The following is a 13,233-nucleotide window of genomic DNA, read 5'->3' as shown; positions in this document are numbered from 1 at the left end:
CTGCCAAGTCCCTTCAGAAAATATCTTCCATTGTCCAACCCATGATCTGACAGCTTGTATCTTAAGCTTTCTTGGCTTCTTTGATTCCAAAAACGTCGACTGCTGACATTTTTCTTTTGACCAGTGTCTCTTAAGTTTAGTTGTGCTGTCTCCAAGGGAAGGTGACGTGTCTTGTAGAACTCCTGCCCTCGGGCCCGCCGGATTTCCCCAGGTACTTTTGAAAGACGCCTCTTCGTTGTTATCTGAGGTGACTTCCTTGTGCACCACTTTCAGGCTTCCCTTCCACCCAGGAGCACGCTTGTCACAGTTTCCAAGGGCCTCTTCCCACCGGATTTCCCTGGGTACCTTTGAAAGACACCTCTTCGTTGTTGTCTGAGGTGACTTCCTTGTGCACCACTTTCTTACCTATTTTTGATTAGAGATAGAGATAGAGAACTGACCCATAGCTAACCCTCTGGCAGGTTTTCAGAGGCAGTTTATTGCATGGTAACAAGCTGGGTGGCCTCAAACCACGTGCCTTCAGGATTGCAGTACAGCCTCTTGCCAGGCCACCAGAGCTGATATATTTTATATAAAATCTATATATGAGACATCATCTATATGTATGAAACATCATCTATATGAAACATCATATAGGTATAAACTATCATATAGGTATAAAACATTATATATGTATAAATCATTATGTATGTAAAAATATTATATATATAAAACATTATATATAAAAAACATTACCTATATATTCACACACATATACATACATACATATACACACATATATATATAACATATATGTTTTGTGTAGTCCACTCTTCTACAACTCATAACAACCTTATGATCGCCGTATGCTTCAGCCATTTGTTACAGTCATTATGTTAATCCATTTTGTTGAGGATCTTCCTCTCTTTCTCTCACCCTCCAGCTTCCTCACTGTGATGTCTTTTTGAAAGAATAGCCTATACTAATAACATATCCAAAGTATGTGAGATGAAGTTTCATCTCCCTTGCCTCTAAAGAGCACCCTACTTTCACTTACTTCTTCAAAGCCAGACTTGTTTTTTTGACAGTCTGTGAAATAATCAATACTCTCAGTCTTCGTCGGTCTTCCTTATTTATTGTCCATCTTTTGAATACATAGGAAGCATTGAAAAGACAGGTGAGTTTAGTCTTTATACTGACATAAATCCTCTTTAGCACTTTGAAGAAGTCCTTAACAGCAACTTTTCCCAATGCAGAGGGAAACATAATCTGCACAGGAGTTCTACAGGACACGTCAACTTCCCTTGGAGACAGCACAACTAAACATAAGAGACACTGGTCAAAAGAAAAATGTCCCTGACCCTCTGTAGCAATGCATGAGGTCCTCCTCAGTTTCAGGAAGTAGGGTTGTGTCATCTGCATAACGCAGATTGTTAATAGATCTTCCACCAATCCTGATGCCACAATTCTCCTCATAGAGCCCAGCCTCTCAGATAAACTGCTCTGCATACATGTTGAAAAGGTATGGAGACAGGATGCATCCCTGGCGTTTTCTTTTTTTCCTTCTGTTTTGAGTCTACTTTTTGATCTAGCAGATCAGGGGTGACAATTTTGTCTTCAATTTCTCTGATTCTGTGTTCCATCTCATCAACTCTGCTCATATGTCCTTCCATCATGTTGACCGCCTCTGAAACAGTGGACCTTATATTTTGAATGGTGGATTCTTGTTTTTCCAGTGCCTCTAATGCCTCATTTGTTTTCTCTGCAATGTTTTGCATTGTATTTTTGAACTCCTCCTGGTCTTTGCTTGTAGCATCCTGTAATTCATCAGGTTTGTCTTTCATCCATTCAGTTGCTCCTCTTTTAAATTCTGTGTCAGAAAGTTATATGAGACTTTCTGGCTTCAGGGGCATCCACTGCTACTGTGTCACCCTTTGTGAGTGACATATTGCTTTGCTCTTGTGTATTGTGTGGGACAGTTTGTTTTCTTCGAGACATTGGTATGTGTTCTTGGTCTGAAGACAATGCTCTTGAGATCAGATGGGCAGCTACCAAACTTGTGCGTTTTTCTGACTTTCTGACTTCAGAAACATATCAGTTCAGCGCCTGCTAGGGCAATCTCTTGTTGCTAAGACAGGTCAAGGTGCTCCCATTTAAAGGCAAGTTGATCGCCCAGACGTGTAGGTACTGGTGTGGAGCCAAATAGGGTGAGGCAGGCAAAGGGTTGGGTGATTGCAAGGGCAGGTCAAACACTTGGGGGACCTTGCTCAAACCTCTGTTGTCTCAGTGTGCTCACGACTAGGGTCCTTACTCAAATTCCTGCTGTCCGTTTCCTACCCAGTGGTTTTCTCAGTGTTCCCTGCCTGGTGGCACTTACGCAGGTGCCCTCACACAACAGCCCCTTCTCCAGCAGGGTCCTGGATCCGACAGGATCCGAAAAGTCAAGGTCAAATTCCCACCAACCCACTAGCCTCTGGCTGGTCTGCAGAGTTCACAGAAGCCAGCTGGCTGGCTCGTTTTGGGCAGTTGGTGTAGCCCAAAGAGCTCAGCCAATTTCCCCACCTGTGGACATGCCCTTAGGTGCTCTCCCGGGTAATCAGCAATGCCCCAGTAAACAGATAAGATCCTACCAGCCTTTCTCCAGCCAGGTTAGTTCCACAACAGCTTGGCTGATAGCTCTGAGTGATGGCTGGATCCGCGGTGGTGCCTTGAGGTCACAGGGCTGTGGTGAGGGCTGAGGTGTGTGGTTGTGGTGCTGTAAGGGGGGCAGGGGAAGAGGAGGAAAGCAAGGGACTAGGGGGCCCAAGGAGCAAAGGGCTTGGACACTATCACCAAGAGGTGAGGGCGGGGCTTGGGCACTGCTGGGGGTTTATGCAGCAGCACCCTGTGCGTTGGAGGTCACACAGGTGCAGGCTGCAGGGGGTCACACAGTGGCAGGTAGTCTTTGCTCCTCTGGGGTCTCACGGTCTTCGCTCCTCTGGAGTTCCATGGTGGGTGGGTGGCTGACTGTTGCTCTTCCCGGGTCTGTTCCTGGCCAGTCTGGTGACGGAGTTCTGTCTGGTGGCGGAGTAGTTCTGTCTCTATGTTCAGCTTTTTGAGAAAGCAACAAACTGCCTTGCAGAATGGTTTCACCATTTTACAATTCCACCCACAATGTATAAGTGTTCCTTTCTCGCCACATCCTCTCCGAAATCTATTATTACTTGCTACCCTGTTAGACTTTGCCACTGTTACTAGAGTGAGATGGTACCTCATTGTGGTTTTGATTTGAATCTCTCATATAATTCTTAATGGAGAAAGAGGAAAGGCATTTCCCTTGTGGACAGGGACCAGACAAGGATGCCCACTATCACCACTTCTATTTAATATCTTATTGGAACTACTTGCTGAGCCAATAAAAGATAAGGGAATAAGATTCATATAAATCTAGAAAAAAGTGATAAAATTATTATGTCCAGATGATATGATAGTGTACACAGAATCGTACAAGGACTCAACAAAAAAAGTATAGCAACTTAGTAGATTGGCAGGATACAAGATCAATATACAAAAATCAGTGGGATTCCTCTACAGAAACAAAGAAAATACAGATAAGAAACTAAAAACACAATACTATTTACAATAGCTTAGCACAATTTGAGGTACTTGGAAACAAACCTAACTGGAGACACAAAATAGCTTCATAATGAAAGCTAAAAAACCCTAACTGTAGTAAACAATAAGAGACCTAAATAAATGAAAAAAATGTTCCCAGTACATGGATAGAAAGAGCAAATATAGTTGAAATTAGAATCCTATGAAAAGCAATCTACATGTTTAATTCAATCCCAATACAGTTATCAAATTCATTTTTCAAAGAGATAGAAAAGGCAATAGGCAAGTTTGTTTGAAAGAAAATATACCTCAAATAAACAAAGCACTTCTGAAAAACAAAAATGAAGTGGGAAGCATACCACACCCTGATGTCAAAACCAACTACACAACTGTAGTAACCAAACTTGATACTGGTACAATGGTAGGCAAATAGACCAATGGAACAGAACCAAGAACACAGAGATTAACCCATACACCTAAGGTAAATCTGCAGATAGGGACCTCTCCAAATTATTGAGGAGTAAGGATGTCTGTTTTAGGACCAAGGTGCATCTGATTCAAGCTATAGTCCTTCTGATCACTTTCTATGCATCTGAGAGCTGGACAATGAATAAGGATGGCAGAAGAATTGATGTCTTTGAGCTGCGGTGTTGGAGAACAGTACTGAACATTCCATGGACAGCCAAAAGAACAAACAGATATGTCTTGGAGAGGGTGCAGCAGGAGTTCTCTTTGAAGCCAAGAATGATGAGGTTTTGCCTTACATACTTTGGGCATGTTGCTAGAGCGACATGATGCTAGGAGAAGACGACCTTCAACCAGGTGGATTGATGCAATAACTGCCACAGTGGGCTCTTGTGTGTTAGAAAATGTGAGGATGGCATAGGAATGGGGTTCAGATCTTTTGTTCATAAAGTTTCTATGAACCATACTTGGCTTGACAGCACCTAACATCAGCAATCTTTTATCAATTGGTAGTTGACAAGGAAATGATACTTATCAAATACATCCAAATGGTGCTAGCAAAACTGGATTTCTACCAACTCAAGGTGGATCAAAAACCTGGGGGAAAAGCCCCAAACTGTAAAGATAGTAAGAGATAAAATGGGACAAACCTTACAGTACTTGCTTATGGTATAAATAGGCTGACAAATTCAGCCAGAAATGCACAACCAGAAGAAAGATAGCACTGATGAATGAAACCTTCTAAAGATTAAGTCCCTGTGCACACAAAAAACTTTTTTTCTAATAAGGTGAAAATAAAACCTACTGAATGGGGAAATAATTGATAATTACATTTCAGACAAAGGTCTAAAAATGGAAGCTTACAGGATACTACAGTGTATCTACAAGAAAAGGCTGATAACCCAGTTACAAAATGGGCAAAATACATGGAAAAACTTTCCGCAGAGAAAGAAGACATTCTGTTGGCTAACTGACATATGAAGAAATGCTCAAAATCACTGGTAGTCAGAAAGATACAAATCAAAACCACAATGAGGTACTATCTTACCCCAAGAACAGGGACAAAGTTTAATAGGACAGCAAGTAATAAATGTTAGCATGTGGAGATATTAGAATTCTCTCACACACTGTTAGTGAGATTGTAAAATCCACCACTATGGGTTGCAGTTGGACACTTCTTAAAAACACTGAACATAGAAATTCTACATGAAAACCAATAAATTTGTAAAGTATTAAACAACATGAATGAGGTGGGAAGACATGCTGTGTGAAATATCTCAGTGACAAAAAGAACAAATATTGCATAGGGTCACTGTTATAATGCAGGAGGGTAGAGCAGAGAAAGAATAGATAGATAATGAACACTAACTACCCTGGAATGGGGGAAGAGAAGGACTATCTGAAGGAAATTAGACATTATGCCAGAAGACAATCTGGAATAAGACATGCTTTACAACGTGAATTGGGGGACAGGAAGATAAGGAAAAGTGTATCAATGAATGCATCAAAACACTGTAAACTTTCATTAAAATATAAGAAGCTTTACAAGGCTGTACATTGCATGAACAGAGATTGCTCATCATTCTAAAGAGGAGTTGCTGGTGAGTTCAAACTGCCAAAGATCCATCGTTTTTGGATTAACAATACAATTCCCTATAAGCTATGACACCACAGTTCCCTAATAAAGTTTTTCACATAGAATGCAAAAGAATGCAAACATAATCCAATTATGTTGAAACTGTTTTAAATCAAACCCTTAAAACAATATTAATTATCAAGGCAAAGAAAGTCACATTATCTTATAAATATTTTTTCAGACCTAAAGTTAAAAATTTTAATAAAAAAAGCAAAGCATAGGTTTAATACAAAGACTAAAATTTAGGATGCTCGCAAGGAAGTTACGTTAAAGGATAACATATGTAGCTCTTTCTAAATATTTTTTTTAAATCTCAAAACTAATTAAAATATTTTTAGATCATGAAAATTGATCATTCTATTACAAAGATGTAATTTGATTTTATAGTGTACGATGTCAAATTAGATGCTAAAATCCATATCCAGATCACATAAGTTTTATGTCTCTTTTATTTTTAAAGAAATTTTTTTTTATTTTAAGAAAAGTTTACAGAAAAGCTAGATTTTCATTCATTCATTTTGCCCCTCTCCCTCCCTTCCCCCTCTCCAAACTGACTTTTTAAATTTTAAACTAGTTTATTTACAAAATCACCCAAGCGTCGAGGACTCTCCTTCATAGGGTCTCTATGAGTCGCCTGTGACTCATGGTACTTAACAACAACAACATTTACAAAATTAGAATACATTGTTTTTGAGAACAGATTCTTCCAATTTCCCTCACCACGCCGCCCCCCGTCACCCCCTCCCCCAATCAAATAAGTTTTAATGCTGCAGACTATAAAAGTGGAACAAAGGACAAAGCTAGAATCAAATCTTTCACATGGGGTTAGAACTGAAGAATATGGGCAATGTCTCAGACTACAGCTATGAGACAACACACTGAAATAAAGTGAGTTGAAATGAGACCAGAGGTGAGTCCAGAGACAATTCTGGATCTGCTATAGATAAATGGAGAAGGCTAGGGATTGGGAGCTGGCTGCTGTACTGACAGTGAAGCTAAAGGTGCTTATACACTGTGAATTATAAATGATTTATTCATGAAATATTTGTTACTGATTTTGATTTTAGGTTGTTGGCGGTCTCTGGGACAGACTCCAGACAAGGTCATTCTTGGCACCAGTCAAACCAATTAGCTTGTAAGTTTCATCTCTTAGTTTCCTCATTACTAGATTTTTCTCTGTCACTGAAGCTCAGTATAACCCTAAGGTTTGAGAGAGGGAAGGGACATTCTTCTGTGGGAGAGCATTCTAGAGATCCTTGGACCCTGACTTGAAAAGTGGCTAAATTTCATTTCAGTTGCTCAGTGTGGCCTTTTGTTTTTTTTTCACCCTCCTCAAAATTAATTTCACTTAAACATACCACAAAAATTTTAAAATAGAGATACTTTTATAAATTCTTTTATATGATGAATAAATTATAATGTAACAATAATTAGTAATGTTCATATAAAGTTAACTATAATGGTTATTTTCTATCAAGTTCTGTATAATCTAATTATCTCATGTTCTTTCAAGGCTACAAACAATTAGTCTGCTATTAATACTTTCACATATGTAATTTTGTGTATTTGCTTTAAAATCTTGATTTTGTCTTGGAAATGTCACTATTTGTTTCTACATTGAATTCTTATGATGACAAAGATGTCTTTCACAGGTGAATGAAAAATCAAACTGTAGAATGTACATGGAATAAAAAAGAAACAAATGTAAACACACAGTGATATAGATGGCTCTAAAATGCACTTTTCCAAATAAAAACCACCAATTGTGGTTCAAATCCACCAGCTGATTTGTGGGAGATAGATTAGCAATCTCCTTTCATGAGACTTAGCCTCTAAAAAGCTGCTGGAATGTCAGATGTGGATCAGTTTGTACACAACATTCATATGACAAAGAACTCTGGACTAGTGTTAGGGAGGTGCACTGCCAACCCGAAGACACAACTTTCAATTCCAGCATATGCTTTGTGGGAGAAAGATGAGCAGGTTTCTTTCATGCAATTTAAAAAGACTGAAAACCTGTTGGATGGTCAGCTATGAGTTTATTCCAATTCAACAGCAGTGAGTTGAGTTGAATTGAGTTTATTTATACAAAACCTTGGAAAAGAAAAATTATAAGAATATGTTGCAGACCGAGGATAAAGTATTTTTATAATTATTAATAATGAGACAGACTACCAGGAATGAGATAGAATAGAGAGCATATAAAACAGGGGGCCCGAAGTTCGCATGACTGAAGGCCTTAAGCCATGCCTCTCTGGGTATTTATTGAGAATCATAAGGAAGGTAAACAAAGGAAAATCATAAGAGAGTACAAAAAAAAGGGGGGGATCATGGGGAAGTCTTTTGCAGATAAGGCCAAGTTCCTCTCTATTGTTTATCTCAGGAGGAAGGGATTCAGTTAATACAAACTAAGAACAATGTTGACTCTTAGGGAATGCCTTAGTGCCACAAGGTGACCTTCAGCTTATATTAAGCCTCCTCATATCCTGATATATCATTTGGTCTACTATTAACATATTAAATATGATATTCGACTTCCCTCAAGAATAAAAAACAGATCAGTGATTGTTAGAGTTTGGAAAACTGGTAAGGAATATAAAGGACATGTAAAAGAAATTCTAGAGTGATAGAATTGTTCTTTATGATACTGTACTTTGTGACTTCATAGAACCATATACAGCATAATCCATAGGAAGTTATTCTGTTAACCCAAAGGTCAGACTTCCTGATAGTTTTAATCCATTAACATGCTCTACCAGAGAAAGATGCACAGTCTCCTCCTGTGCAATTTACAGCCTTTGAAAACCTACTAGAAGAACAGCTGTGAATTGTAATGACTCTCAAATACAATAAACAAATATAAAGTAATACAAAACAAATCTACCTGGTTAGAGGAGAATAAGAATGTTGAAGATTATTAATAATGAATTCATATTAAAAACACAAATTCTATAACTACAACTAAGTGGGGCTGGGGAAAGAGATGATTTAATTAAATTTGGAAAGGTTATATGAACTAGTTACGCTAAGGCTAAATACAAAAAGAACTGTATATAAACATGACGTTCTAGTAGATAAAGCCAGTTGATTTGCTTTCTGACAAGCACGTGAGTTGGTAATTCTGAAACTACTTACACATGTACAAATGCTGATTGAATAAGCAAATGTTTTGTAGATAAGAGTAATCATGTTTCTTGATTAAAGAATGAAATTACAATAAGAAAAGGAACAGCTAGCAATAGCTAGATTAATAGATTAGCACAGGCAACATCTAGTGCACTTAGATACTCCATCCACTGCTATTGAGTTGACTCCTGGCAATCTTCTGTAAGGTTTTTGAGGCTGTAATTCTAAATGGGAGGAAACTGTCTATACTTCTTCTGTGGAATAGTGGCTGGATTTGAACCACTAACCTCTTGATTGGCGGTCCATCTTATACACTGTACCACCAGATACCTTACGGACTTAGACTAATAAATAGTTTGATACAGAAACACATAAATAAATATGGATATGTATGAGTCTGGAAGGAGGAGCGGCATCCACTTCCTAAATGGCTTGCCTCTGGAAACTCTGTACGAACAGTGCTTGGGCCTTTCGTTCGTAGGGTTGCTATGAATCGTCTATGACTCGACGGCACCTAACAACAACAACAACAACAACAACAACAACAACAACATGTGTGAATACATGATATCATATATACATACATATATTCTAGCTTTCTCCACTAAAAGGGTCCAAAAGATGTGACATCTAAGCAGACAATCATTTCTGAGTTTGTTTTCTAATACCATTTTCCAATAAACGAAACTAGGGTGGTACAACCACTCTGAAAGACAGTTTGATATTTCCTCAAAAAGCTGAACAAAGAAATTCCATATGACCCAAGTAATCAATATACTACAAAGAGAATAAAAATGAGACACATACAGAGATTTGTACACAATATTCATAGCAGTAGTATCCACAATTGCAAAAACATGGAAGCAGCCCAAATGTTCATCAACAATTAACAATTTGGATTAAGAAATTGTTACACTTTCACATGATGGAATACCATGTAGTGCTCAGGAGTAATGATTTAAAAAAATATTCTATAACATGGGAACGGCTAGAGAATATTAATTATACTGGCTGAACTAATTTATTCTCATAAGGAAAAATACTGCATAACATAGTTGTAAAAATAGAACAATAACTAGTAAAATGTGTATTAAAGTCCTAAGCAGGAAAAAGAGAGGTCAGGGAAGGTAGATGGGGAAAGGAGGAAATCACAAGTTCGCAGAGTCTGACTGATGGAGGGAAGAAGTGAAAAAAAATTTTTAAGTGTAAGTCCAAGTTCTAGAAGTAAATACATTCCTCTCTATACGTAAGTACTGATAATGTGATTCTAAAAAATGCTGAATCCACTTCCTAAACAACATGCCTCTTAAAATTCTATGAACTTAGATAAATCTCAATAGTTATAGAAAGGCTTCAGGCCTTTTGTTTATAGAGTCACTATGAGTTGTGCTCAATTTGAAGGTAATCAATAAGAAAAACAACATTTAGATTATAGTTTACTCAATTATGCTTGTAATTCTCTCTTTAAAATATGTGCTTCTACAGTTTTCCCAGAATGATACCTATCTAATATGGTGATTTTTATCAAAGCTTTGTTAAGATGTTTGATAAAAGAAAGGAGTAGTGTTTTTCTGTTTTCCTAAACTGGTTCATTTATGAGATAAAATAACATAAATTATATCACTATTAGATATTTCCAAACCACATTGTTTTATTTGTTGCAGAGCAAAAGCTGTTCTTACTAACACTGAAGTGAGTGTACTACCTTATTTTTCTAATTTAAATCATATACTCTATGGCTATAAAAGTATTCATCATTTAAGGACCTTCTTCTCTGCTTCTAACCTAGGAACAATATAGATCTTAGAAAAACAGCTTAGTTTTATTAATGGCTATTAGTACCTTTCTGCTGTAAAGGAGAGTCAATGAATCGTTTTATGAATGACCCAAAAAGTGCCTCCAGGATATCCTTTTTCTAACAGAAATAGGCTCAGGACATCCTCTCAGGCTACTTAACAGTTATATCACTGCTTTTTCAGGTTTTCTACTCTGTGTCCATCAATTAAAATATTAGTAACCTAATTATTTCACAAGCATCTGAAATTTGGACAATAAAAACCAGAAAAGAATAAGGAAGACAAAGAAGAAGCAATGCTTCTGAATTAATGGTGTTACTATGGACTGTAAAAAAACACAAAACAAAACAAGACTGTCTTGAAGCAAGTGCAACCAAAATGCTCTTTAAGAGGTAAAGATGATGAAACTTCAACTCATATATTCTGAGCATGTCATCAGGAGGAGTTAATTCTTAGAAAATGACATCATACCAGGAAGATAAAGGGCCAGCAAAAAAGATGACAACCTGACTCTCAGGGAGATGAATTGATGGTGGTGATTGTGAGGATGGCATAGGATAGGGCAAGATTTAGATCTGTTGTTCATAGAGTCTCTATGGGTCATGGTATATTTGAGGGCATCTAACAACAACAAAAATAACAATGTTTTCTCTCAAAGTTATGGTTGTGGTTGTTGTTAGCTATTGAGTCATAGACAACTCATAGCGACCCTATTAACAAAAGACCTGAATACTTGTTTAATTTTCATCAGTTCTTCACATTCATTAAGTTTCTAGAGGCAAGCTATTTAGGAAGTGGATGCCTCTCTCAAAGAGTGAGTCCAAGAGAGTGAGTCCAAATTCTAGAAGTGAAGGCATTCCTTTCTATGTTCTATCTTCTTCATCACCACAGGATTCTTATTAGCTCTAGGCAGCACCTCTGGGCCTGTGCCGTAACCAGACCTTTCTCCTAGTCTTCCTGGAGATTACATCTTTGCTGACAAATAGCTTACAATCTTCAATATGGATTGCATCTCAACATAGAGAAGGCAGAGAGAGCATCTCATCACTAGGCCAACTGACAACATCATGATAGTTAGAGAAGAGATTGAAGTTGTTAACAGTTTCCTTTTGCTTGGATCCATTATCAACACTCTTGGCACTACTAGCCAGGAAATCAAAGGAGAAGTTACCTTAGGAAAGTCGGCTGTCAGTGACCTCTTCAGAGTGCTAAAGAGGAATTATGTCAATCAAGAGACTAAGGTGCACATGACCCAGGCCATGGTCTTCTTATTTGCTTTCTGTGAATCTTAGAATTGGACAATGACTAAGGATGACAGAAGAACTAGTGCCTTTGTATTGTCATGTTTGAGAAAAGTATTAAATATACTATGAACTGCAAATAACTGCAAAGTGGTCTGTCTTGAAAAGTGTAAAACTAGATTTTTTCCTTGAAGGCAAGGATTTCAAAGCTCCATATGACATACTTTGAGCATGTTGCCAGGAGGGACCAGTACTTGGAGAAGGACATGAGCGCAGGAGAAAATGAGATGGAGTCACACAGTGATTGAGGGGCAATGAAGGGAGGTATGGCAGAAACAGTGAGATTGGCTTAGGATAGAGCTCTGGACTATTGTTCATACAGTTGCTATGAGTCCTAGTTGACTCAATGGCACATCATAAAATAACAACACCTCAACAAGAAGCCAGCTCTTTCCTCAGATTTTAATTATACACTGGCCAAACTTGAAAACATAAGATCTTGATACTTCTTTTTTAAAATTTTTAAAAGTTTAGTAATTTTAATGAACATTTACAGAGATTTTGGATTTCCATTCATTCATTGCTGCACTTTTCTCCCTGCCCAGCCCTCTGCTCTCTTTGAAAAAGTAAAAGAAAAATTCTTTCTTTGGTATACAATCCCCCCGCAACCCTCCCACAACCCCAGGTGGTACACTCCACTATGCACCCTTAATTTTGGATTCTTGTGATAACTCTAATACCCTATCATAGATCTTGATACTTCTTATACAAAGAATTATCATCCATCTTCTTTTGAGAGAGTAATTAATTTTTGTGCTTTGAAATTTGATCTTCGTTGTGGAACTAACCTGGCAGAAGAAAGGCCGGTAGGATCTTATCTGTGTTTACTGGGGCTGATTATCTGGCAGAGCACCTAAGGGCGTGTCCACAGGTGGGGAAATTGGCAGAGCTCTCTTGGGTTCCCACCCAAAACGAGCCAGCCAGCTGGCTTCTGTGAACTCTGCAGACCAGCCAGAGGCTCGTGTGTTGGTGGGAAATTGACCTTGACTATTCGGATCTTGTCCGATCCAGGACCCTGCTGGAGCAGGGGCTGTTGTGTGAGGGCACCTGTGTAAGTGACACCAGGCAGGGAACACTGAGAAAACCATTCGGTAGGAAACGGACAACAGGAATTTGAGTAAGGACCCCAGTAGTGAGCATACTGAGACAGCAGAGGTTTGAGCAAGGTCTGCCATGTGATTGACCTGCCCTTGCGATCACCCAACCCTTTGCCTGCCTCACCCCACTTGGCTCCACACCACAGCCTACACATCTGGGCAATCAACTTGCCTTTAAACAGGAGTACATTGACCTGTTTTAGCAACAAGAGATTGCCCTAGCAGGCGCTGAACTGACA

The 13,233-nt window shown here is 38.4% G+C and overlaps 1 protein-coding gene across 1 annotated transcript in view; it reads left to right on the top strand.

The window, feature by feature from the left end:
• LOC102869060 (chromosome unknown open reading frame, human C7orf72) overlaps positions 1 to 13,233 on the top strand; it is a 64,563-nt gene that overhangs the window by 44,386 nt on the left and 6,944 nt on the right. Inside the window, 2 exon segments of the mRNA XM_006903741.1 lie at positions 6,742 to 6,809; positions 10,005 to 10,046. Of these exon segments, the coding sequence (XP_006903803.1) occupies positions 6,742 to 6,809; positions 10,005 to 10,046 (110 nt within the window).

The sequence above is a fragment of the Elephantulus edwardii genome, unplaced genomic scaffold, assembly GCF_000299155.1.
Source record: "Elephantulus edwardii isolate Elephantulus edwardi_28Jun2011 unplaced genomic scaffold, EleEdw1.0 scaffold00518, whole genome shotgun sequence".
NCBI lineage: Eukaryota > Metazoa > Chordata > Mammalia > Macroscelidea > Macroscelididae > Elephantulus > Elephantulus edwardii.
Note: the sequence above shows the minus strand (reverse complement) of the source record. Positions and strands in the feature narration are given on the sequence as shown.